Genomic DNA, 23,988 nt, shown 5'->3' on the forward strand with positions numbered 1-23,988 from the left:
TCCTCTGATCCTGGTTCTTTGTTTCTTTACAGCTGCATCACCCGTCCCAAGGCTTCCGTTTCGGCACCGTCTGGGAGAGCAGCGCCGAAGAATACATCAAGAAAAGTTTCCCGGACATGCACGAGTACATGAGGCGCCACAGCGTCCCCACGACGCCCGCCGGGGTCACCATGCTCAAGTAAGCAGGGTTCCGCTTTTCGAGGATGGTCCGGAGGGCGAAAACAGCCGCGCTCTTTTTCTGGATTCCATTTCCACTGAACGTAGCGAGTCCTGTTTGGGATGAAAGCTCTTTAAAGCAGAGGTGGGCGATTTCTGGCCCGTGGGCTGCGGGGCAGGCGGGCCTCGGGGTAATTTCGTAGAGCCCTCAGTCGGGTTTCAAAAGCCCTCTGGAAGGAAGCATTTCAGATCTCTGCCCAGAGAAGCCTGTGTTTCTCCCAACAGCAGGCTGGGCCGGGAGGAAGGAGGCTAGAACTGGGGCAGGGGGAGAAAGAGAGAGAGTAGGGGTGTCAAAGAGAGAGAGAAAGAGAGAGAGTGAAGGGGTGTCAAAGAGAGAGAAAGAGAGAGAGTGAAGGGGTGTCAAAGAGAGAGAGAAAGAGAGAGTGTGAAGGGGTGTCAAAGAGAGAGAGAAAGAGAGAGAGTGAAGAGGTATCAAAGAGAGAGAGAGTGAAGGGGTGTCAAAGAGAGAGAGAGAGCAAGGGATGTCAGAAAGAGAAGGAGGAGGACACTCTCAGAGAGAGACAGAGCAAGAGAGAAGGATGTATCAGGAAAAAAAAGAGGATGTCAAAGGGCACGTCTACACGAGGGGAGGGGGAGGATCTTGTGATATGATGATCATGAGATCCTCCCCCTCAGTCCACATGTGGCCCGTGACATTCCAGGAGGAAGGAGGACGTTGCACCCGCCATTTTAAAATTATTATTATTGAAGATGAGCACATGAGCAGGCCATCAAAAAGGTTAGTTTTTTTAAAAAAAGATCCTGCTCCCCGCCCCCCAATGGACATGGAGCTCCTGAGGAGCTCTGTGCCCCATGCCCAGTTCCTGGCTCCTCGCTTTTACTGGTGAGGAGCCGGGACAAAAATGGGACCGCCGCCCACACGTCCCACGGTGTCGGGACAATCCCGAGACTGTGTGAAAAACCAGGATAAAAACTGTCCTGGTTATCCTGGGGAAAGGGAGGGATCATCCCTCCCTGTCCCCGAGATCCCCTGTGCATCATGTGGACACACAGGGATGATCCCGGGGCGATCCCCGGGATAAAGCATTGTGTAGACATGCCCAAAGAAAGAGGAAGGGGTGTCAGAAAGAGAGAAGGGGTGACAGAGAGAGAGAAGGGTGTGTCAGAGAGAGAGAGAGAAAGGGTGACAGAGAGAGAGAAGGGGGTGTCAGAGAGAGAGACAGAGAAGGGGTGACAGAGAGAGAGAGAGAGAAGGGGTGTCAGAGAGAGAGAGAAGGGGTGACAAAGAGAGAAGGGGGTGTCAGAGAGAGAGAGAGAGAGAGAGAAGGGGTGACAGAGAGAGAGAGAGAAGGGGTGACAGAGAGAGAAGGGGGTGTCAGAGAGAGAGAGGAAAGAGGGTGTCCAAGCAAGAAGGGGATATCAAAGAAAGAGAGAGTAACAGTGATGGAGTGGCAGAGACAGAAAAGGGGCAGCAGAACCCATAGTTAAACCACAGCGCAGGGTTCACATGTAAAGGCAACCCACCATTCAACAACAGCCCATACCCAGCCTGTACTCTGGATTGTCTTTATGCAAACCAGGTCTTGGGGTCATCTGGTCTGCTAACCAGGCACCGGAAATGAATCTGTCCACCACATTTCGCACCTGTGGTTTTGAACCTGTTTCAGAGCCGCTTTTTATAAATTATTATATTATAAATATATTATAAAAAGTGGCCTCCTCCTACAATCTAGTCCCCAATCTCTTCCTGCATATATCTGTTTGTCCCCGTTCCCCTGAGCCATTCCGGCAATGTGAACAGGAGAGGTACTTTGGGGTGAGGAGGAGAGGAAGTCAATAGACTGTGTTTGGGACGGCTCCTTTCGCTGTGAGAAAGCCCTCTTGAATGCAAAGCAGCGAGGATGCATCAATGTCTGCTTGCAAGCCCTTAGACCTGAGCTGTGCAGCAGTCAGGTTTAGCAAAGTTCATCTTTGCTTATCTGCTGAGGAGCTGCACCGCAGGAAGGCCTGCCTTGCTCGCATTTAGACTGAAGAACTCAGGTTTAGCAAGGTTTGCTGTAATTACCGTGCTCCGTTTAGCTCTCAGGTCTGAGCGTTCGCGCCCCAGTTGTCTCTCACATCAAGATCCGTTAACCTGCATCAATAAGCACTCGTTGAGTCCGATTCTGTGGCCAACTGTGGATCCACCTAATAGTTGTTCCATCTTAGCCCACTTTAGTTTGCCAATCAGAATGTCATTACTATGTCTGAAGCTTTGCTGAAGTCAAGATATATTATGTCCACCGCATTCCCACCGTCCACAAGGGCTGTGCACCTCTTAATTTATTTGGCCCCAAATGTCGTTTAAGGAGATTTGTAGATTGGAGCCGTTCAGCGCCTCCGGTTTAGCCGCGTCCTTGTCTCATTTGGCTTGCCGGCACCCTGAACGCTGTTGCAAATGCACGATGTTTTGTCTCTCCCTTTCCTCAGGACCAATCCTCCCAAGCTGAACGCATTCATCATGGACAAGTCCTTGCTGGACTACGAGGTCTCCATCGATTCCGACTGCAAGCTGCTAACGGTGGGGAAACCCTTCGCTATCGAAGGTAGGGGAAAGCCGTCGGGCCCGGGAGGGACAAGGAGAGAATAATCCTGGCGGAACAACGTGGGGGCCGAGCGAGGAAGGAGGGCTGATGGTCGCTGTCTTGCGGCGCGGATCGTTCGATTGAAACCGGGTCGTCGCAATTCATCTTTAAGTGGGGCCGTGAAATATTCACGTTGGAGGAACGTGCGCCCCAGGGTTCAACAGCTTAACTGCAGAGGTGGCAGAGCTGCGATTCCATCCACTCCCAAGTAGCACCGGAGTGGGTTTTCCTACCTCATCTTTCTTTCTTTCTCTTTCTCTTTCTTTCTTTCTTTCTTTCTTTCTTTCTTTCTTTCTTTCTTCTCTCTAACACACTTTCTCTTCTCTTCACTTCCTTCCTTTCTGCTTTCTCTCTTCTCTTTCTATATTCTTTCTCTTTCATCCCCTCTCTCTCTGCCTCCTTCTTCTTTCTCTTTCATTTCTCTCTCTTTCTTTTCTCTCTCTCACTCACTCTGTTTTGCCTCTCTTTTCTTTCTTTCTCTTTCTCCTCTCTCACACAGTTTCTCTTGTCTTAGAACATAAGAACTGCCATGCTGGATCAGACCAAGGGTCCATCTAGTCCAGCATTCTGTTCACACGGTGGCCAACCAGCCATCGGCCAGGGATGAACAAGCAGGACATGGTGTACAGTTCACTTCCTTCCTTCCTTTCGGCTTTCTCTCTTTCCGTTCTGTCTTCTTTCTCTTTCTTTTCTCTCTCTCTCACTGTCTTTCTCTTTTCTTCCTTTCTTTCTCTCTGTTATTTCTCTCGGTCTTCTTTTTCTTTTCTTTCTTCCTTTTCTCTCTCTGGCCGCATTCACACAGTCATGGGGCGGGGAGGGAGGTTAAGTTATCCACGGAGCGTGGAAGGGTGCGAAAACCGCCATGTGTCCACCCGCCATGCTACTGCCTTGGGAAGCTCAAATCTGTCCACCCCTGTTGCGTACAGAATTCAGGAATGGAGGGCTTGAAGAGGCCCAGGAGTCAGAGAGTCCCAGGTTGTAAAATCCATCCTCAACCATGAATTGCACCTTGGTCTCAGCCTAGCCTACCTCTCAGGGTTGTTGTTAGGAATTGGAGTGGGGGGAACCCAACTACAATGTTGGAGAAAGGCCAAGATACAAAAGTGTCGGTGCAAATGGTGGCGACTGTTATAATATTATCGACAGAGAAATTTCTACCAGCCTGTTCCAAGGGAAAGAAACCCCACCGTGCATTTTGTGTCGTGAACCAGGGGAACTCTTTGCCACAGGATATAAGCGCAAGTCACCTTAGAGAAGGTTGAAGCAGCTTTCGAAAGAACCGTACTTTGTTATTTGGGAAAGGATGCTGGAACTCCCTTCCTTGTCTTTACCCGACATCCGGCCGTTCTTTCTGCCCTGCGCGCGATTTATTGTTCATAAGTGGAGGAATCTGGGCTTGTGTAAGGCAAGGCAGCCTCTGAGCGCACACAGAGTACCCCCCTCACTCTAATCTAGGACAGCCTCCGCCAGTCCGGCATCCTCTAACTGTTGGTCATGATGGGGGAGACCAGTTTGAGGGCAGCCTTTTGCGTCGGCGGGTGGAGCATTGGCGGTGGCAGCCAGGGAAGTCAAATCCGAGAACGGGGCAGGGAGGGAAAAAACCAGCCTGGTGCGGGACTCCTGCGCCCTCACCGTTGCCTTCTTCACATGCTCAAAGGATCCTTCGATCGGGGGAGACTCGGAGGCGGTTTTGCGTGGCAGCCAGGAACGTGCGTCGCTCAGCGTCTCACTGTGAGATGCAAATACAACTTCGGTCCAGAGAGCGTTTGCTGCAAAGCTGGCTAGATTTACTCGGGGGGGGGGGGGGGGCAAAGCAACACACCCACCTAGCTCCCTCTTCACATCTCTTAATTGCTTCCCCATCTCCTTGGCCCAAACATCATCTTCGATGCTTTTTCATCTTTCGGATCCTCATTAAGCTCCACAGAGAACTGGGGAGCTGATCGGAATAGCAATGACTCCACCACCACCACCCCGCTATCACCACCCACGCTCCCGCCTCTCTGCCAAGTCGGTTTGCTCTCGTCTGCCGGTTCTTGAAGAAGACAGCAAGAGCCCCAGGGGGAGGGGAGACGCCTCCCACTTGCTCCCGGGGAAATTGCAAATTCGCGGACGAGGGAGGTTGTGTTCCCCCCCCCCTTGCGTTTGGGGACCGGACGGCAGCTGACATAGACTTTCCAGCTGTCCTCCTTTCCATTTAATTTGGAAAGAAAATAAAAGCCGGGACAAATTCGACTGATTGCTAAATGGAGCCTCCACCCCGCAGGGGCAGTCTACCAGAGGGGAGGGCAAACCAAAGAACAGGAGGTGCTGTTTTTACACCCTGAGCAGCGATTGCCTGCCCACGCTGGGAAGCGAGACACTAGAATTATTATTATTATTATTATTATTATTTATTTATATAGCACCATCAGTGTACATGGTGCTGTACAGAGTAAAACAGTAAATAGCAAGACCCTGCCGCATAGGCTTACAATCTAATAAAATCATAGTAAAACAATAAGGAGGGGAAGAGAATGCAAACAGGCACAGGGTAGGGTAAGCAGGCACAGGGTAGGGTAATTGATGGGTAATTGATGGTAGAATTGATGGGGTTTTCGATCCGCCAGGGCTGCTCGTACTGTCTCGTGTTTATCCAGCCCAGTTTCCAGCTCCCAAAAGGGGTCAGCCAAGAATGCTCTGGGAAACTGCACAAGCGACGGCCTTCCCGGGCTGTTATTGCCGCAGCTGGTATTGAGAGGCAGGGATGGGTGAGATTATTTATATGAGGTCACCAAATTTGTACCTCCCGAACCCACAAGCAAGCGGAAATCCGAACTTTGGCGATACAGTTTGTCTCAGGGGTGGGTGGGGGAGAGTGCCTGTGTTAGAGGAAAGTTTGTGCAAAACCCCTTTGCATCCACAGAAATGTATTTGGGGAATCGTGTATAGAATGCATAGAAATACACAGAAATACATAGAATCATAGAATAGCAGAGTTGGAAGGGGCCTACAAGGCCATCGAGTCCAACCCCCTGCTCAGTGCAGGAATCCACCCTACAGCATCCCTGACAGATGCTTGTCCAGCTGCCTCTTATAGAATTCAGTTGGAGGGGAATTTTGCATGCTACAAAGTGTGCATTTCAGTCCAGACTTCCCCCCCCTTTTTTTTTTAAAGAACAACTCATACATTTACAAATAAATAGGATTAAAAGATTAAGCGTGGAAATCTAATAGAAAATCTACTAGAACCCAACGGGGTCATCCCATGAAGCTGATGGGTGGGAGATTCTGGACAGATAAAAGGAAGGACTTCTTCACCCAGTGCAAACTGTGGAACTCACCGCCACAAGATGTAGCGATGGCCAGCCATTTGGATGGCTTTCAAAGAGGGTTGGATCAATTCCTGGAGGAAGAGGAGGCTATCCATGGCTACTAGTCCCGATGGCTTTGTGCTACCTCCAGTATCAGAAGCAGTCTGGCTATATACACCAGTTGCTGGGGAACATGGGCGGGAGGGTACCATTGTTCACCTTTCCTGCTTGTGTGGGTTTCCTGTGGGCAGCTGGTTGACCACTGTATGAACAGAATGCTGAACTAGGAGGACCCTTGGTCTGATCCAGCAGGGCTTTCTTCTTGTGTTTTTTAATCCAACAATTTCAGCATCAACAAAAAGAGAGCTTCGGCTCTGGGGCGGTATATAAATGTAATAAATAAATAAGTATTAACAGAACTGTCCATCCCTGCACAGTCACCGTGTTGAATCACGGGCAGCCCTCTCCTCCATAAAGCCGTCTCCTCCTGTTTTAAAGCAGCAATGAGTTCCACAAGTGAATTATGCAGTAGGAGAAGTACGTGGGGGGAAATGGGGCTGTATAACGTGCTCCGGACCGAAAGATCAACGCTTGTTAGTAGCAGCAAGCGCTCGGCAGACCCTCCCTCCAGCGGTTGATGGAAAGGCACTCTGCACGTGTTCAGAATGGCGGTCGACGGAGCTCAACTAACACGTTTCCCCCTTTTCGCTTCCCCGAACCTTTTGTGCCGTGCGCCAGGCTATGGAATTGGTCTCCCCCAGAACTCGCCTCTGACCTCCAACATCTCCGAGTTCATCAGCCGATACAAGTCCGCCGGCTTCATGGATCTCCTGCATGACAAGTGGTACAAGATGGTGCCTTGCGGGAAACGGGTCTTTGCCGTCACTGAGGTAATGGACCTTCCGAAAAGTTTGGGAGAGGGGCTTCGATTAAAGCAGAGGTGTGGAACCTTTCCATCCCGCGGGCCGAATTCCATATTGGAGAAACTCTGCAGGCCTCGTTATGTTAGTGGGCGGGGCCAAAATACCCCAGAATACGGCCAGGGATGTGAAGGCCCAGAAACCCCCTGAAAAAATTCAGGAAACTGTGTTCTTCTGGCGTCCATTTTTGCTTCCCCCACCCCCCAAAAACGAACAGCTTTAAGATTACAACATACTTTCTTTTAGAATTTACAACAAAATATCGATATACTGTTCCCCAGGCTTTAACGCCACTAAAATGGTTGCTAAAAACTAAGTAGCAAGTTGGTTTAAATGGATATTGTCGTTTCTCTGCTTTTGATGGGTTTTAAATTTTTTGTATATTTGTTTTTAATGTCCACTGTTTTTAACTTTTGTAAACCGCCCAGAGAGTTTCGACTATGGGGCGGTATAGAAATGCAATAAATAAATATATAAATAAATAAATATAAGAAAACCTTTATAGAAAGACTAGAGAGGTAAAACATCTGGAAATAATAAAAACATGGGGGGGGGAATGTCTTTTTTTTAAAAAAAAATAAACACCTCTCAGTGAGATTCCCAGCTTAGTTATTTTTTCCTTATTAAAATAATAATAATAATAATTATTATTAATAATAATAATAATAATAATAATAATAATAATAATTTGATTTCTAACCCGCCTCTCCATTCTGATCGAGCCGGGGAACAACTGCAAGTATAAAATACATAAAATAAAATGATCTAAAGAATATTTTATGGATTGATATTTAGGCTCAGTTTCCCAACAGGTGAGTAGAATCACCATTGTGCATGCCTGACAGTCAATGTGGGTTTGGTTCTATGGGTTCCCGTGTTTCTGATGTTGTAGCTGCCGTTTAATCTGGTTCTAATCTATTCAGACTCTGCAAATGGGTATTTATCACTTCTCCGGCCTCTTCGTGCTCCTTTGCATCGGGCTCTGTGGTTCCTTGCTCACCTCCCTCGGAGAACACATCTTTTATCGCCTCATTCTGCCTCGCATCAAACGCAAGAAGAAATTCAACTATTGGCTGCACACCAGTCAGGTGAGACATTCCCTGGCCTCCGAACAGCAACACAGTGGTTTTTAGAAATCCGTGAGCTTCTTAGGTAGAGATCAGGGCTGGATGAAGACACAGAATCGTAGATCATAGAACAGTCGAGTTGAAAGGGGCCTCTAAGGCCATCCAGTCCAACCCCCTGCTCAGTGCAGGAATCCGCCTTCGAGCATCAATGAATGATCAGGTAGCAGAAACCGTCTTGTCTTACACGTCTGTGACATCGCTGTTTTTTGGTTTTGTCTTTGTACATATACCAGAAAATCCACCGCGCCTTGAACATGGGTTTGGAGGAACAGAGGATCAAGAAGCTGAATTTGGAGAAAAGGTAGATTGCGTTCGTGTGGGCTGTCCTCCAACCCTGTCTGCTAAAGGAGGTTTTTAGTTCACCCGTCAAGGTGGCCCCCAAATATTTTGAATCCATGCCATCCAATAGGGTAAATTAAGACATGAGAAGAGCCCTGCTAAATCAGACTGAGGGTCCATCCAGTCCAGCTGTTGACCAGGGACCCACAAAGCAAGACACAGTGCAACAGCACCCTCCCGCCCATGTTCCCCAGCAACTGGTGCACACTGGCTTATTGCCTCGAATACTGGAGATAGCACACAACCATCAAGGCTAGTAGCCATGGATAGCCTTCTCCTCCTCCAGAAATTGATCCAACCCCCTTTTGAAGCCATCCAGACTGGTGGCCATCACTACATCTTGTGGCAGTGAGTTCCACAGTTTAATTCTGCGCTGTGTGAAGAAGTCCTTCCTTTTATTTGTCCTGAATCTCCCACCCATCAGCTTCGTGGGTTGACCCCCAGTTCTGGTATTTTGAGAGAGGGAGAAAAATTATTTAGCTAGATCCACGTTTACTGATCCCACTTGAATGTAATCCTCTTCTAATGCCGCCCACGGAGACTTCTTGGGGGCGTGGCTGGGCCTCCAAGCCCCACCCCCTGGAGGGATTCCCACAGTTACCTCCCACCTGAGAACTCTGTGCTTCTCCCACCATGGAGAAAGGCAAAATGACTGGTTGGGGGAGGAGCAATAAGCTAAGTGGGTAGTGATGTCATCTGGCCTACGGGGGGGGGGGGGCAATCCACCAACCCGTCCCGTTACAATTCTGCACCCCTGTGGTAAAGGATGAGTTTACGCAATGAGGGCTAGATATTGATTATTAGGCGATGGTCAACAAATAGTGTGCAAGCTCTTGGGTTATGCAGAGCTCTTCATAGAATCGTAGAATAGCAGAGTTGGAAGGGGCCTACAAGGCCATCAAGTCCAACCCCCTGCTCTTCGTCAAGCGGCTTCTGCTATTAGAGGGGGATCATTTTGACAAAGGAGAGCAGAGCAGTTTTATGAGGACGGGGGAACTAGCCCACCCAATCTAAAGGCATGGGTTTGGGGAGGGGGGGGAAGGAGGTTTGCGATTTCCCATTTTCTTTCCTTGGCCGTTTGGTTTCTCCTTCTGGATCTTCCTTCCCGTGAGTCCCAATGAGAGGAACAGAAGTTTGCCAACTCCAGGGCTGACGTTCCTTCTCCCCCCCGCTCCATTCTGGGGGGTGTTTGGAGGGGATTGGGAGAAGTTTTGATCCAGAGGAGAAAGCTATCCATGGCTACTAGCCCTGATGGCTCTGTGCTACTTCCAGTATTCGAGGCAGTAAGCCTGTCTGCACCAGTTGCTGGGGAACATGGGCAGGAGGGTGCTGTTGCACCATGTCCTGCTTGTTGGTCCCTGGCCGATGGCTGGTTGGCCACTGTGTGAACAGAGTGCTGTACTAGATGGACCCTTGGTCTGATCCAGCATCACACTTCTAATGTTTTTACATGACCCCTTTTTTTCTTCTATTATTATTATTATTATTATTATTATTATTATTATTATTATTATTTGCATTTTTATACCGCCCAATAGCTGAAGCTCCCTGGGCGGTTCACAAAAACTTTTCTGTCTCCTATAGGTTCGTGGGACAGTTTCCATTTCAAATGAATGTATTTGTGTATGAATTCCTTTGTACACAATTAATTTTTCATTGACTGGAGGTGGTGTTTTATACCACAACGTTTCACATTTTAAACCATACACACAATATTAAATCTATGAATTTAAATATTTTAAATCTCTAAATGTATCAACTGGAATGTGCTACCGGTGGTCATTTATTTTGTTTTGGGGCGTTTGCATATGCGTCAGGGGTTTTTTTTATTATACAATTTCAACAGAACAGAACAAAACCTCAAAGGGCAAAAAAAAAAATGGAGCTGCATAAATCTGAATGTATCAATTTCAATACATGAATATAAAGCATGAGTGTATATATATAAAAATGCAGCTTTCTTAGAGTAATACACAAAGGCAGACCTAACATCCCTATAAGTATCCCGTCGCGGGGGGCGTCTAGGCAGCCCCTGTTCAAATGTTGGACCTCGGTAGGGCCTCAATCCCTGGCATTGCAGGAGGTGAGCGTTTTATCCTTCCAATGTTGCAATATCAGTCTTTTAGCTGTCCAAAGGGCACAGAGAATCCATTCGCGCTGACCGTGCGTTAACTTTCAGGTAGCAGGTTGTTCATTTAAGATGACATCAGCGCATATGAAAGATGGCTCCAATACACGGTTTAGCTGTATAATAACTTCCTCCCCCAAAGAGGCAATGGTTGGGCGTTACCAAAACATATGGTTAAAAGAAGCATTAGCGATACCTCCAGCAATTAGCTGACATAGACAGACCCTCGTTAAAGAAACGTTGTGGCATCCAATAGGCACAGGACAAGAGTTATATGATGTACTTCCTTAGGGAAGGTGAAAGACTATGAATGTGTCACAGGTTGGTTTTTAGGGGGGAAAGTGATGCTTGTTGGTTGGTCACCTCTTTTATGTTTTATCTTCCCCGCCAACTAATCCCCCCCTTTAAAAAGGTGCAACATTCAAAAAAGCCAAGAAGACCCTGAACAACCCCCGAGCGAAGCAGGATGGAACAACCTCCGTAGGGCGACCTTGAAGAAGGAAGACAAGCGGGTGCATTTCAATATCGAGAACGCGCCGGACGAGCCGTCAGAAGACGAGAGAGAGGCGCCCATCTGGCATTGTATGAACGGCCAGGTTGCCCAGCAGGACAGCAAGGAAGCCAAAGAGAAGGAACTGAAGGAACTGGAGAGCAAAATTGAGGACATGCGGGAACAGCTTCGGGCCGCCTTGGTGCGGAAGAGCGAGCTGATGGTGGCCCTCGGACCGCCGCCCAAAGCCCCCCGGCTCCCGCCGGCCCTGAAAGCACTGATCAAAGAGACCAACGAAGACAGGTGATGGAGCACGGGGGCCACCCGTGGGCGCAACAGCAGGGGCCCATGTGGCGTGGTTCAATTCGATTTTTTTTAGGAAACATTGGGAAAAACTCCCGACTGCGGTTGCGCTGCTGCGCTCCACCAGCGGGGAAACGGCGGAAAGGCGACCCTGTGCTTCCGGCCTCTGCTTTTGCCGGCGGGGTCCTGGCTCGGCGGTCAAGCCTGCAACGCTTTGCATGCGGGCGGTCCCAGGTTCGAGTCCTGCTTCTCCGAGTAGGCGGGCCGGGAACGAGCCCTGCAGAGCCGCCGCCCGTCAAACCGGGCTGGTGGTCTGATGCGGCAGCGGAATCTCGGAAGTGGATTTCTGTGGTGTGAAACGTCTGATGTCCACAGGGCAGCCGGCCTCTGGGGACAAAGGAGCACGCCTGTGCGGCGTTTAGCAGTCAGTTGGCACCATCCCCCCGGAAACGCGAATCGAGGCCACGCAAAGGGGAAGGAGCAGCAGTGTTTTGGATGCTGGAAGCTCCAGGTTCAATCGCCAGACGGGCAGAGGACAGCCATTTCGAGAGTAGACTGTTACACCTATCTGCTTTTAGCCAGACGGGCTGCCTCTCCGTGATGGAGCACCCGCTCGGCCTGCAGGCAGTGGCTCCGTCAGGACCGGACTTTGGGGCAGAGACCTGGGGGCCCATCCTCAGAATGAGCAGGAGGGACACCCGCCCCCCCCAAAACCCACAGCCGATTGAAATGCACTGTACCACCCAAAGGACACACTAGGCCCGGCTTCGAAGACGGCCCAACTGCATGAGGGCAGAGTAGATTAAATCGTTGGCGTCTTTGATTTCGGCGGGAGCAAGCGCTCCCTGGGCTTCCGAGCTTGGAGAGGCGTTGCCAGCCGGACTCGGGACCCGGCAGCTTTTTGCACGGTCGTAGATTTTAGAGGGACGCAGAGTGCAGGCGGAAGGTCCCGGGTTCAAATCGCAGCATTTCCAGTCCAGACGTTCTCAGGTAGGAAGGCTAGGAAAGGAGAGACGCTGGGTCGCGGCCGTGGAGCCAGAGCAGTGGAGGCTGGTGTCTCCGGTGTCAGTGGGGCAGTGAATCCGCTTCGGGTTTGAGTCGGAATTCGTAAGGTTCTAATTGCAAAGCATCTCGCTCCTTTAGAATTCTGACCGGTTCGGACTGAAACCCGGAGTGGATTCACTGGCCCACTGACCTCGGAGACACGTGCCTCCATTGTTCAATCGGGACTCATCTTGTTTCTGGTGCCTTTCTGCAGTCTGTTACTGGGTTGGATCCAGACCGACTCTAACTTTAAGAGTAGACCCATTGAAATCAATGGAACTTCATTTAATCTTCTCCAGATTGGCCCATTGGTTTCTTCAGGTCTGCTCTAAAGATAAAGAAAGTTGAATCCAACCTATTATATTATTATTTTGTCCTTTTGTGCAGGGTTCTGATGACTTTGAATGTGACTTTGAGAGCCAACGGACGCTCTCACTTCGTCCGCCCCTTCCTGAATGTCTGCCACAAAATCAATCCTACGATTCCTACCTTAGAAACCATAAAGCAATAAGAAATTTTGGGCCCGTAACTCTAAGCAGGAAGGAAGCGGTTTGTCAGGGAACGTGCAATAGGAAAATAGCTGCTGCCTTCTCCCGCAAGCCTGGGTTTGTAGAATTTATGTATTTTAATTTCAAAATGAGCAATCAAGATAGTATTTTAACAGCTCAGGATTAGCACAGTTTCACTTTGTTCAAGCACCTCTGGTTTAGCACAGTTCAGCTTAACAGGCCAGGGCATGGAGCGGCTTTTCAAGGAGCTCTGCTTTGACTGGAGCAGCTCAGGTTTAGCAAAGCTTGGCTTAACTAACTGGCCAAGGAAGGGAGCAGCTTCAGGAGAACGCTGGTTTGTTTCAGCAGCTCAGGTTCTGGAAAGGGTTTTTTTTTTTCCTTTTCAGAATGACATTGCAGAGCAACTGAGGTCTTACAAATTGCTTTGCTCCGGCAGGATCAGCTCTTGAAAAAGGTCTGTCTTTGGTTATTGATGGGATCTTTTGCAGGGAAATACAGTTCGAATCCTGGTTTCCTGCAAAATAAAATGCTTCCATTTGCAGGGTGGGAAAAATAAACTGGTGATGAAGAATGGGTCTTCATCAGCTCAACAGGTTCATTGATTATCATTTAAAAGGTCTTACAGAAATCTTTCTTTTCCCTGCTTTATCTTCATAACAATTGGGTGCAGCGGAATAACGGGTGGATTTATAGGTAAGCGAAAGATACCACGAATCACAAGGCAAAACGCCAGCACCGCTGCAAAAGTAATTTATTACAGCAACGTCGACCTCTTCCCAGACAATCCCAACTGCCAAATGTTAATTTAATTCCTGCCGGAGTTTTCTTTGAGTTCATGATATGTTCTGCTTCAGTAGAAGAAAAATTGATGGGTATACATTGTATATATGAAACAGTGTGCGTTTTCTGTCTGCTGAGCCGGAAGCTTTTCCGCTGATGCTCAGGATAAAAGTTGCACAGAACATAGAGGAGACGCGGAAAGCGGAGGAGAAAGGGGGGAAAAAACGGATTCAAAAGCCCAGAAACGAGACCTCAAAAAGACACTTGCGTTTTGCAAAATGAAGCCGAATTTAAATGCATCGATTTGGTAATTTACAGGGTTGGGAGCAGACCGGTTGGTTTTGCTCAGTCTCCCTCCACCTGGTGTAGTCCAAAATGTTTGGAAGGCACCTCCCATCATCCCCTGGCGGTGTGGTCAAGTGATGGGACACGTGGTCGTTGCTTGCGTCCTCTTTCTTCCCCGTGTGACGAAAGAGGAAATAGTTCAGCCCTATTGTAGTCCAACTCAAGGCAATTTGTACAATTCCTGAATTTCACCAGCCCAATGGAACATCCAGTCTCGTCGTAGGTATTTTTGTAGACGTCAGCGTGAACCGGTTAGCTGAGATCCAAAGATTGTAGGCTAGCAAACTGCTTGGAAGATCGGCTTCTGAAAAAGGGGTTGCTTTGGGCCTGTTAAGACCACATGCTAAGGCCCAGTTAGACCGCTAACCCTTTTGCAGCAAATGGTTAGTGAGCGGGTTTAAATAGGGTGACCCTATGAAAAGGAGGGCAGGGCTCCTGTATCTTTAACAGTGGCATGGAAAACAGTTGCATGAATTTCAGCAGGTGTCATTTGTATATATGGGGAACCTGGGGAAATTCCCTCTATATCACAACAGTTAAAGCTGCAGGAGCCCTGCCCTCTTTTAAATCTGGTCACTCTAGTATAGCCCCTGCAGCTTTAACTTGTGATGAAGAGGGAATTTCCCCAGGTTCCCCATATATACAAATGACACCTGCTGAAATCCCCTTTTCAATAGAACTGCTACAGGAGCCCTGCCCTCCTTTTCATAGGGTCACCCTAGTTTAAACCGTGGTTATGTTGCCACCATGGTTAGCATGGTTCACACAGCATGCTAAGTAGGGTAACCCTATGAAAAGGAGGACCGGGCTCCTGTATCTTTAACAGTTGTATTGAAAAGGAAATTTCAGCAGGGGTCATTTGTATATATGGAGAAGGAAGGAAAGGAACCTCTCGTGCAAGCACTGAGTCATTGCTAACTCTTGGAGGGACGCCAGGTTTCGCTGACGTTTTCCTGGCAGGCCTTATAGCGGGGTGGTTTGCCGTTGCCTTCCCCGGCCATTATTACCTTTCCCCCAGCTAGCTGGGTACTCATTTTACCGACCTCGGGAGGATGGAAGGCTGAGTCGACCCCAGCCGGCTGCCTGAAACCAGCTTCCGCAGCTGCCCTCTTTTAAATCTGGTCACTCTAGTATAGCTCCTGCAGCTTTAACTGTTGAGATGAAGAGGGAATTTCACCAGGTTCTCCATATATAGAAAGGACACCTGCTGAAATAAGTCATGGTTCTCATGACACGGAAAGCCATGTTTAGCTCAAAGCACTTAACCCCCATGGCTTAGCGTGTCTGAACGGGATCAGAAGCATCTTTTGCAGGGAATATACATACAGAAACCTGGTTTGCTACAGAGTAAAATGCTTCCATTTGCTGGGATGGGTGGTTAAGCAAACAGGTGATGAACCTTGGGTCTTCATCAGATCTACAGGTTTATTGATGATCCTTTAAAAAGGATTTTAAATCTCTCTCTCTCTCACACACACACACACACACTTCACAATTGGGTGCAGCTAAATAATGATTAAATAAATGCGATCAGGTTAGTTCAGATCCAAAGAACTGTGTTACGGGTAAATGAAAATATAGGCAGGGTCTGTGTGATTCTATGCCGCCCCCGTCCGGCTTTTAAACAGCTTATCAAGGTCACAGCTTTGAAAAAGAGACCTGTTTCAAATGGCACTTGGCCCATGGCATGAATCACAAGCCAGTTTCAATTTAGGTACATGCAACAAATTGGCAGTACTTTGGAACCCCATCCAATTAGTAGAAAGACATATAGAAAACGAAAATCATATATGAAAATGAAATCAGTGGTGTCGGTAAAGTCGTAACACGCCCTTCCCCAAACTTGATGCCCCATGGGAATGATGGGAGTTGTAGTCCCACCACCAGAGAACAGCAGATTCACAACACAGAAGTACGAGCGGAGGAAAACCCACCCCTGCAAAAAAATATGAAAATATTTCATTTCTATACTGCCCCAAACGAGGTGTACGAAGATGAAAAGCCTTAAAAATCAAATTAAAAAACAGTATTATGCTACAAATATGTAAACAGAGCACACGAGTATTGGTGAAAATGTAACCCATGCGCCCCTAAAGGATGAAATGCATCATTTTTATAATAATCCAGTAATAGGGTTATACATAAATTAGAAATTGGGGTGTTCAACATGCTTGTGTGCCCCAGTTGCTGGGGAATATGGGCGGGAGGGTGCTGTTGCACCGTGTCCTGCTTGTGGGTCCCTGATCGACAGATGGCTGGCTACTGTGTGAACAGAGTGATGGGCTTGATGGTTGGTTTGATCCAGCAGGGATCGTTTTACATTCTCAACGGGTTTACTCAACGTGGTACATCTTGAAACGTTGGGTAGTTTTAAGCTGCAGTTTGTCAAAAGACTGTATCCTATTTATAGGCATTTGCATCAGAACAATCTGTGGGAAATTGGGCAATGCTCCTGCCATTCATTGTGTCAAGCTAAAAGAACTTGTTGAAAAAAGTTATTTGAAACAGAAGTCTCTCTCTTTGAAACACGACTTTGTGAATCATTGGTCCTTGATGTCAGTTTGTAGATAGGGCTGTGCTCCGCTCCGTTCTGGATCCCCGAATCCAGAGCGGATCAGGCTGATCTGGACCCCCTAAATTTGGATCCGAATCAGGTCGGGGGAGGTCCAGATCAGTTCGGGCTGATCTGAAGCTCCAGACACCATTTTGGGTCAAACTATGTTTTTTCCCCCCATTGACTTGCATTGGAAAAGAAAAATGCCTATAACTTTTTTATTTTTCAAGATACACACATGTAACCAGGCACCAGGATAGCTTCTAAATAGATCCTTATTCATGCCAATTTTGAAGTAAATCAAATCATCCCCCTGATTTTTAGGGAATTTGTAAAGCTTCCATCCCCCCATTTACAAAACTGCATTTATCTCCGTCATTTTTCAAGATACACACATGTAACTGGGCACCGTGATAGCTTCTACGTTTGTAACTTTATATGTTTTGTTTATCACTGGATTACTATAAAATGATGTATTTCATCGTTTGGGGCGCATGTATACAATTCCATCCCAATTGATATGGTCAGATACTTGTGGTTTTTCCACACGTCGTACTTCTGAGGAGGTGAAGCCCAACGCATGTACAACGTTGGAACCACAATGGTTACAGGGGGAGAGTTGTGGTCTTGTTTCAAACACCGGTGTCTTCTGTTTATTTCGAAACAGAACTAGGCAGATCGATTACGAGAAAGAGAGCAGTTCACGTGTTTTCTCTTTCAAGGGATCAGGGTCTATTTTTGATATTATTAATTTTTTTCTCCGTTGTGTAGTTAGGGGAGTGGGCAGAAAAGGTAGATCACCAGATGTTTGAACCAGATGGTTCATCACTAGATGAACCACAAGGTCATCTAGTCCAACCCTCTGGAAAACCAATTACACCATCCATGAGACTTCAACTCCCAGAAGCTTCTGCCAGCATAACCAATGGTCTTACAATTGTGTGAAAAACAGCTGCAAAATGCCTTAGAATTCAGGGTATTCTAGGTAGAATGCAACTAACAAATCCCATTCATTTCAATGGGTCTACTTGGAGGACTTTAGTTGAATTCTGCCCTATCACACACCAATCACTACTGGGTTTCCCCAAAAGCAGGGTGGAAGCTGACAAGTTCAGATCTGCCCGAGAATCCGGTGAATAATCCGAATGAATAAATATTAAATTTAAAGAAATCAGCTCAGGTTGGTAGCATGGATAATGCTCTTAGACCAGCTGTCCTCAACCAGATGCTCTCCAGATGTTTTGGACTACAACGCCCAGCAATCCTGACCATTGACCACACTGGTTGGGGCTGATGGGAGTTGAAATCCAAAACTTCTGAAGAGAACCAGGTTTGCAAGGGGCGGCCTAGATCTTTAAAGGCGGGGTCAACTTTTGAGTTTAGGAATGGGCAGTGACATAGAGAGAAACGCTAGCGGCGCGAAAGACCGGATCCGACGGAAGCAGCGTTTCGTTTTGGGGTGGGGGGGCAGACAACCGAAAGCGAGAGATTCGGTTTCTGGAGCAAGCTTTGCTGTCCGCGCAAAGGAGTATCCCCCGCCCCGCTGGAAACGGATTATGAACGTCTCTGGCTCGACCACGAGGGAAAGAAAAGCAGCAGAGTAACGCTGTTAGATATAGCATTTATTATATATATATATATAATATATATATACATACAAACATTTTGTACATTAAATAGAATGAACTCTACTCTTCATTCTTCGTGTGATTTGGTTTGATTCGTTTTCTCGCCCCCTTGCCCCAGACCTACGCTTTTCGCCCCCCCCCCCCCCGTCGAATGCTAACCCTGAAAGCCCAAAGTCTAATTATTAACATGCAACTTCACAGTTGCTAAGCTGGGGGGGGGGGCTGTGGGAAGGGATGCCCCCAATCTATTGCACGTGAATGGGCTACCACCACCACCATGAGCGGGGCAGAGGGGGGCAGGTATTCATCTCCACCCCAACCCCTTCTGCTTCGAAACCAAGTATAACCCACCCGGCTACATTCTATTTTAAGCTTTAATTTCAAACCCAGAGCAATTTGTCTGCCAACAAAGTGAAGTCTTTTGTCAACGCCGCAGCAGCGCTCGACGCTCGTGCTGGCCGGCGCTTAACCAAGTACGAAAGCTCAAGGCATCTTTGCAACCCAGAGCGATTCCACACCCATAATGGCTTTCCCACGGGCTGGGAGTTAATTTTGCACCACAAATGTTAACCCCCAGACGCCCCACTCCGTTCCTCCTCCCTCGCAGCCCGCACGGAAAGATTTCCTTTCGGGGTGGGGTGGGGGGGATTCACAGTTCTGGCTCTCGCGCTCAAACCCAATGCCGTTTCATTCCTCCGTATTGCTAGATTTGGCGGGTCTGCGAAGGCACCACTCGGGCGACGTTTTGGGGCAAACGACGACGCCCCTCTGAAATCAGCTGCAAGGCTCCCTACTGCTGCCCCCAGTCCATGGGGGGGGGGTGGGGGGAGAGAAGTTCCATTCCGAGTAGTGACTACCGAGGAGCGGTTCCTCGGGGCCGGGACACAGAATAGAGCAATCTTTAAAATTCGGCACAGCCCACTAAGAAAAAGGTAGTGGAGCTGGAAGAAAAGATATCGTCAGCCACCATGCAGAGTAAACAAGAATTGGGCAGGGGGAGAGCATCGATGCAGAAGCAGAAGAGGGCAGGGTAGATGCTCATATTTGGGCCAAATATGGCTGCAATCCCCCCCCCCACACACACACACCTGTCCCCTGTCTACTTGGGGCAGAGAGGTTTTCCCCCAATCACCCGGTACATTTTCTCCAACGTGCAGCTGACGCATGGTGCGCACGATTTCCGAAACGTCAGCCACTGGCCCCGCCAACCCCAACAGGCGCCGCTGAGCCCAACGAAAGTGAACGTTCGAGCCGGGCTGCTCTGCTGGATTTCGCCTACCCTGTCTTTTCGCTCCCCGCTTCCAAGATACGAAGGACTCTCCCGTCTCAAAGCGTTAGCCAACATCAGAGTGAAATCGAGGGCGCCGATTAGCTTGCTCGAACCTGGAACTAAACGGTTTTGCCCACAACCACCACCCGCCTCCACCGTCATGAAACACACCTCCAAGGTCAGCCAACAACTGCAGAAATAACTCGTTGCGATGCCTTGCGAACGTTTCCTCGTGGAACTTTTGCCCCATAGCAGGAATTGTGAGGGTGTGAGGTGCCGGGGGGACGGCAGGCCAGAGACCGGCACCCGACTTCTTTCCAAGCATGTCACATTATTTAATAACCCTCCACATCTCCTTTTTTTAAAATAATAATAATAATCTATTAATATTTTGCTCTGAAAGAGACTGTTTATATGTAAGCGGATGTAGCCCTCATGGGGAAAAGCCAGCCACCAGAACGAGACGTCCCAAGGAGTAGCGGTTACGAAACATCCCGGGGGCCTGCACACATCCGATAAGTCTCAGAGCCGTTCAAAGGTCTTCTCTCGGACGCCCAGCCTGCCCTGATAAAGAAGCACGTTCAAAGCGGCTCGTCATGACCCTGGTTTCTTTCCAGCCTCCCTGCAACCTTCTCTTGCCAACAGAGCAAAACCAAAACATTCCGGTCAAAATGACATCAAGATCTCCAGCAGATATGAAGGGGAGTCCCATGATTTTATGGGGGCGGGGGGGGGGGAAGGACGTGGGGCTTAGTAGGCCACGTGGGGAAAGGTGCAGAAGCCACGCTGCTCAGCTACGAGGGGAGGAACCAGATTTGGAGATTCAACATCTATTCCTACTAGATCCCTCCTTGCATTCACGTTTTCTGGGCTCGCGGGGAGGGGTTACCCCCTCTGCGCCTCTGACTGAAGAGGAATTATGGGTGCGTGTGTGAAGACCAAACGATGAGAACAGAAATGCGTCTAGCCCGCTACAGAAGAGGGAGCTCAGGAGAGGCAGCGGGAGTCGGCGTCTGGGGGGATGGCACTGTCCGTGGACGCTAGGCAAGGGTCCGCCGCTACGAGTCCTTCCGCAGGGGGGTGACTAGGGGGTCTTCTCCCAGCGGAGCCCGACGAACCGGGCCCCGCGACGGAGTCTACGTTGGGTTCAGCCAGGACAGCCGAGCCCTCGGACGGCTGGGGGGCCACGGACGTCGGTGGATCTGTTGCGGGGACCCCCGTCGTCGAAGTGACCGCAATGGTAATGGAGCCCACAGGCGCCTCGGCGCGGTTGCTGCTAACCAGGATCCGGGTCACCACGCTCGAAGGGGCGGCCAGGTCTCGCAAGTTCTCGCCGCCCAGGCCGTCCGGAGCCACACCCGGGTCCAAAAGCGAGCTGCTCAGGTTGGACAGGAAAGAGGCCTCCGTGATCACGGCCGCCGTCTCTGCCACCCAGTTCAAGTCGCTGCTCAGGGAGGCCGCGGTGGCAGCCGCGGTAGCCGTGTGGCCCTCCCCGGAAGCTAGGGGGCCGAGCCCTGCCCCGGCAGGGCCCGTGTCCAGGTGGGGCCGCCGGCCGGCCGGGTCGGCGGGGGCGACGGTCGTGTTGTTGTTGAGGTTGTCCTGGAGGGTGGTCTGGGCCCCCGCCTGCTGGTTCTGGAGGAGCATCTCTTGGATCCGGATCTGCTGCAAGATGGCCGGCAGCTCGTAGTGGTGGAAGAAGTAGATCATGGAATGCTGCGACAGGAGAGAAGGGCGTTGAGTGACGGGGACGAAGGAGGAGCCGGGGCCGCCCGCCTTCCGGCAATCCGGTCCCAAGCTTACGTTTTGTTTTTTAAAAAAACAAGATTACCTTCCAGGTAGCCCAGATTCTGTGCTTCGGAAAGCAGAATTCTACGGCCTGTGTAATTCATTCTGGCCCGTTCTCATCCTGCAATTCCTCCCCCCCGCCCCCCCACACAAGACGGGGCTGAAATTTCAACCCAGCTAGCCATGTGGCAGCCCTCCGGCCCTAGCCCACCTTCCCCGAATTCCGGTGGCTGGCTTCCTTCCTAGCACCGCTTGGTCCAGGACGGCTCCCAGGATGAAAACAGCTCATCCAATGGGAGCCACAGACGCCCCTGCCGACTGTGACAGGCGGCCAGCAGAGCCAATTGCTGCCAAAGGGTTCTCTTAGCACTACCCGCCACCACATCCCTTTCGGGTAGCACAATATGGGCTTGGTGCTACTTCTGTTGCTTTGACTAGCCAGGAGTTTAACAGGCCATTAAAGGCCTGTCTCTTCCAACAGCAGGAAATCTTAAGACAGCTGCCTTGCTGGGTGTTGTCATAAGAACATCAGAAGGGCCCTGCTGGATCAGACCAAGGGTCCATCTAGTCCAGCGCGCTGCTCACACAGTGGCCGGCCAGCTGTCAGCCAGGGACCCACAAGCAGGACATGGTGCAACAGCACCCTCCCACCCATGTTCCCCAGCAACTGGGGCACACAGCCTCAGATACTGGCGGCACATAGCCATCAGGACGGCTTTGATAGCCGCCTCCTCCAGGAATTGATCCAACCCCCTTTGAAAGCCTTCCAAATTGGTGGCCATCACTACATCTTGTGGCAGTGAGTTCCATAGTTTAACTATGTGCTGTGTGAAGAAGTCCCTTCCTTTGATCTGTCCTGAATAATCTCCCACCCATCAACTTCATGGGACAACCCTGTCGGGTTCTATTATTTTGAGAGAGGGAGAAAAATGTCTCTCTGATCACATTCTTCACACCAGGCATAATTTTGTAGCCTCCTTTTTCCCAACCTAAACAATCCCAGTTGATGTCACCTTCCCTCATAGGGGCGATGCTTCAGCCCCTTAATAATTTCAATTACCCTTTTCTGCACTTTTTCCAGGTCTTATCTTTTTGGGGTGGGTGGGTGACCAGAACGGTACACAGTATTTTAAAGGTGATCGCACCATAAATTTGTACCATGCACTTTCAGGCATAAGGCTAGAAACTTGGCAGGTTTTCTGTTCAAAACCTAACGTAAACGCTGTTTCCTTAGAAACGCTCAATTCTATAGCTCAGGGGTAAGCAACCTCACACCCTCCAGAAGTTTGGGGCTAATGACGGCCTCCTGAACAGTGTTTCCCCCCGGCCCCAAAAAAGGGGGGAAATGAGGCTATATACATATTCAAGTATATAGGATGGAGGGTGTTCAGAGGAGGGCAACCAGGATGATCAGGGGTCTGGAAACAAAGCCCTCTGAAGGGAGACTGAAAGAACTGGGCATGTTTAGCCTGGAGAAGAGAAGATTGAGGGGAGACATGATAGCACTCTTCAAATACTTGAAAGGTTGTCACACAGAGGAGGGCCAGGACCTCTTCTCAATCCTCCTAGAGTGCAGGACACGGAATAACGGGCTCAAGTGACAGGAAGCCAGATTCCGGCTGGACATCAGGAAAAATGTCCTGACTGTTCGAGCGGTACAACAAAACATCAGGAAAAACGTCCCGACGGTTAGAGCAGTATGACAATGGAACCAATGATCTAGGGAGGTGGTGGGCTCTCCCACACTAGAGGCCTTCAAGAGGCAGCTGGACAGGCCTCTGTCAGGGATGCTTTGAGGTGGATTCCTGCACTGAGCAGGGGGTTGGACTGGATGGCCTTAGAGGCCCCTTCCAACTCTACGATTCTGATTCTACGTCTACACAGACGCATTCAAATATGTGTACAAATCAGCGTAGCCTCTTGAAAAGACAGGTTTCTAAGAACCAGACGTAAACTTCCAACGACAGCAAGCCAAATCCCTTCCTCCCCTTGAGCAGCGGCTTCCCCCCTTGGACAGGTGCAGCAGAACGGGCGGCCTACCTGGATGAAAAGCCACGAGGTGACCAGCGCCAGGCTGCTGTACTGCCCGTTGAAGCGGTAATGGTAGGCGTAGAAGGCAAAATGGTACAAGTAGAAGAACCTGAAAAGAAACAAACGACGGTTGTTGTTTTTCATAAAATACACAGAGGTTGGGTTCGCACCTCACGCTAACCCACGGTGGGTGGCAAGCTACGCTGTCCTTCTGGCCAGCTGGGTGGGTATCCCAGCTTCCTTTGCGCTGGAAATAATTGCTCAATGGGAGCAGAGTGGCGGCATTTTTGGCTGCTTGCACTGAGCATTCTATAGCCAATCTGGGCAACAGCCAACACACTAAGCCATGATAGGTAAAATAGCCCTTACTGCAGACTGAGGGATTTAATCGTGGCTTATTTTGGGGGTGGGGTGGGAGATTCCACAGACAACAAGCTAACCCATCATGGCTTATTCTGGGAAATGAACCATCACAGGTTAGCGTGTTGTGTGAACCCAATCACAGAGTACTGATAAAATCCAGTTTTCCCTCCTCCTACTTCGAAGATGCAAGGCTGTGGCTGGGTTCACACAACACAATGACCCACCCAGTGTGGGTTGTTATCGAACCGTGGGTTATCCTGTTGTCTGAACGCGTCAAC

General features: G+C 49.4%; 2 protein-coding genes across 4 annotated transcripts in view; one reads left to right on the forward strand and one right to left on the reverse strand.

The window, feature by feature from the left end:
* The window catches only part of GRIN3B (glutamate ionotropic receptor NMDA type subunit 3B), a 35,399-nt gene extending 23,953 nt beyond the window's left edge, over positions 1-11,446 (forward strand). The window contains exons 5-10 of the mRNA XM_063147112.1: positions 33-178; positions 2,647-2,762; positions 6,833-6,984; positions 7,938-8,102; positions 8,375-8,442; positions 11,021-11,446. Of these exons, the coding sequence (XP_063003182.1) occupies positions 33-178; positions 2,647-2,762; positions 6,833-6,984; positions 7,938-8,102; positions 8,375-8,442; positions 11,021-11,405 (1,032 nt within the window). The 3' untranslated portion in view covers positions 11,406-11,446. The remainder of the gene's footprint in view (positions 1-32; positions 179-2,646; positions 2,763-6,832; positions 6,985-7,937; positions 8,103-8,374; positions 8,443-11,020) is intronic.
* A 6,829-nt stretch (positions 11,447-18,275) lies between these two features.
* Positions 18,276-23,988, reverse strand: part of TMEM259 (transmembrane protein 259) — a 28,748-nt gene continuing 23,035 nt past the window's right edge. For all 3 annotated transcript variants that reach the window (XM_063146929.1, XM_063146930.1, XM_063146931.1), the window contains 2 exons: positions 23,357-23,456; positions 18,276-21,244 (listed from right to left, as the gene is read on the reverse strand). In XM_063146929.1, the coding sequence (XP_063002999.1) occupies positions 20,519-21,244; positions 23,357-23,456 (826 nt within the window). In that variant the 3' untranslated portion in view covers positions 18,276-20,518. The remainder of the gene's footprint in view (positions 21,245-23,356; positions 23,457-23,988) is intronic.

This window comes from Elgaria multicarinata, chromosome 23 (genome assembly GCF_023053635.1).
Source record: "Elgaria multicarinata webbii isolate HBS135686 ecotype San Diego chromosome 23, rElgMul1.1.pri, whole genome shotgun sequence".
NCBI classification, from domain to species: Eukaryota; Metazoa; Chordata; class Lepidosauria; order Squamata; family Anguidae; genus Elgaria; species Elgaria multicarinata.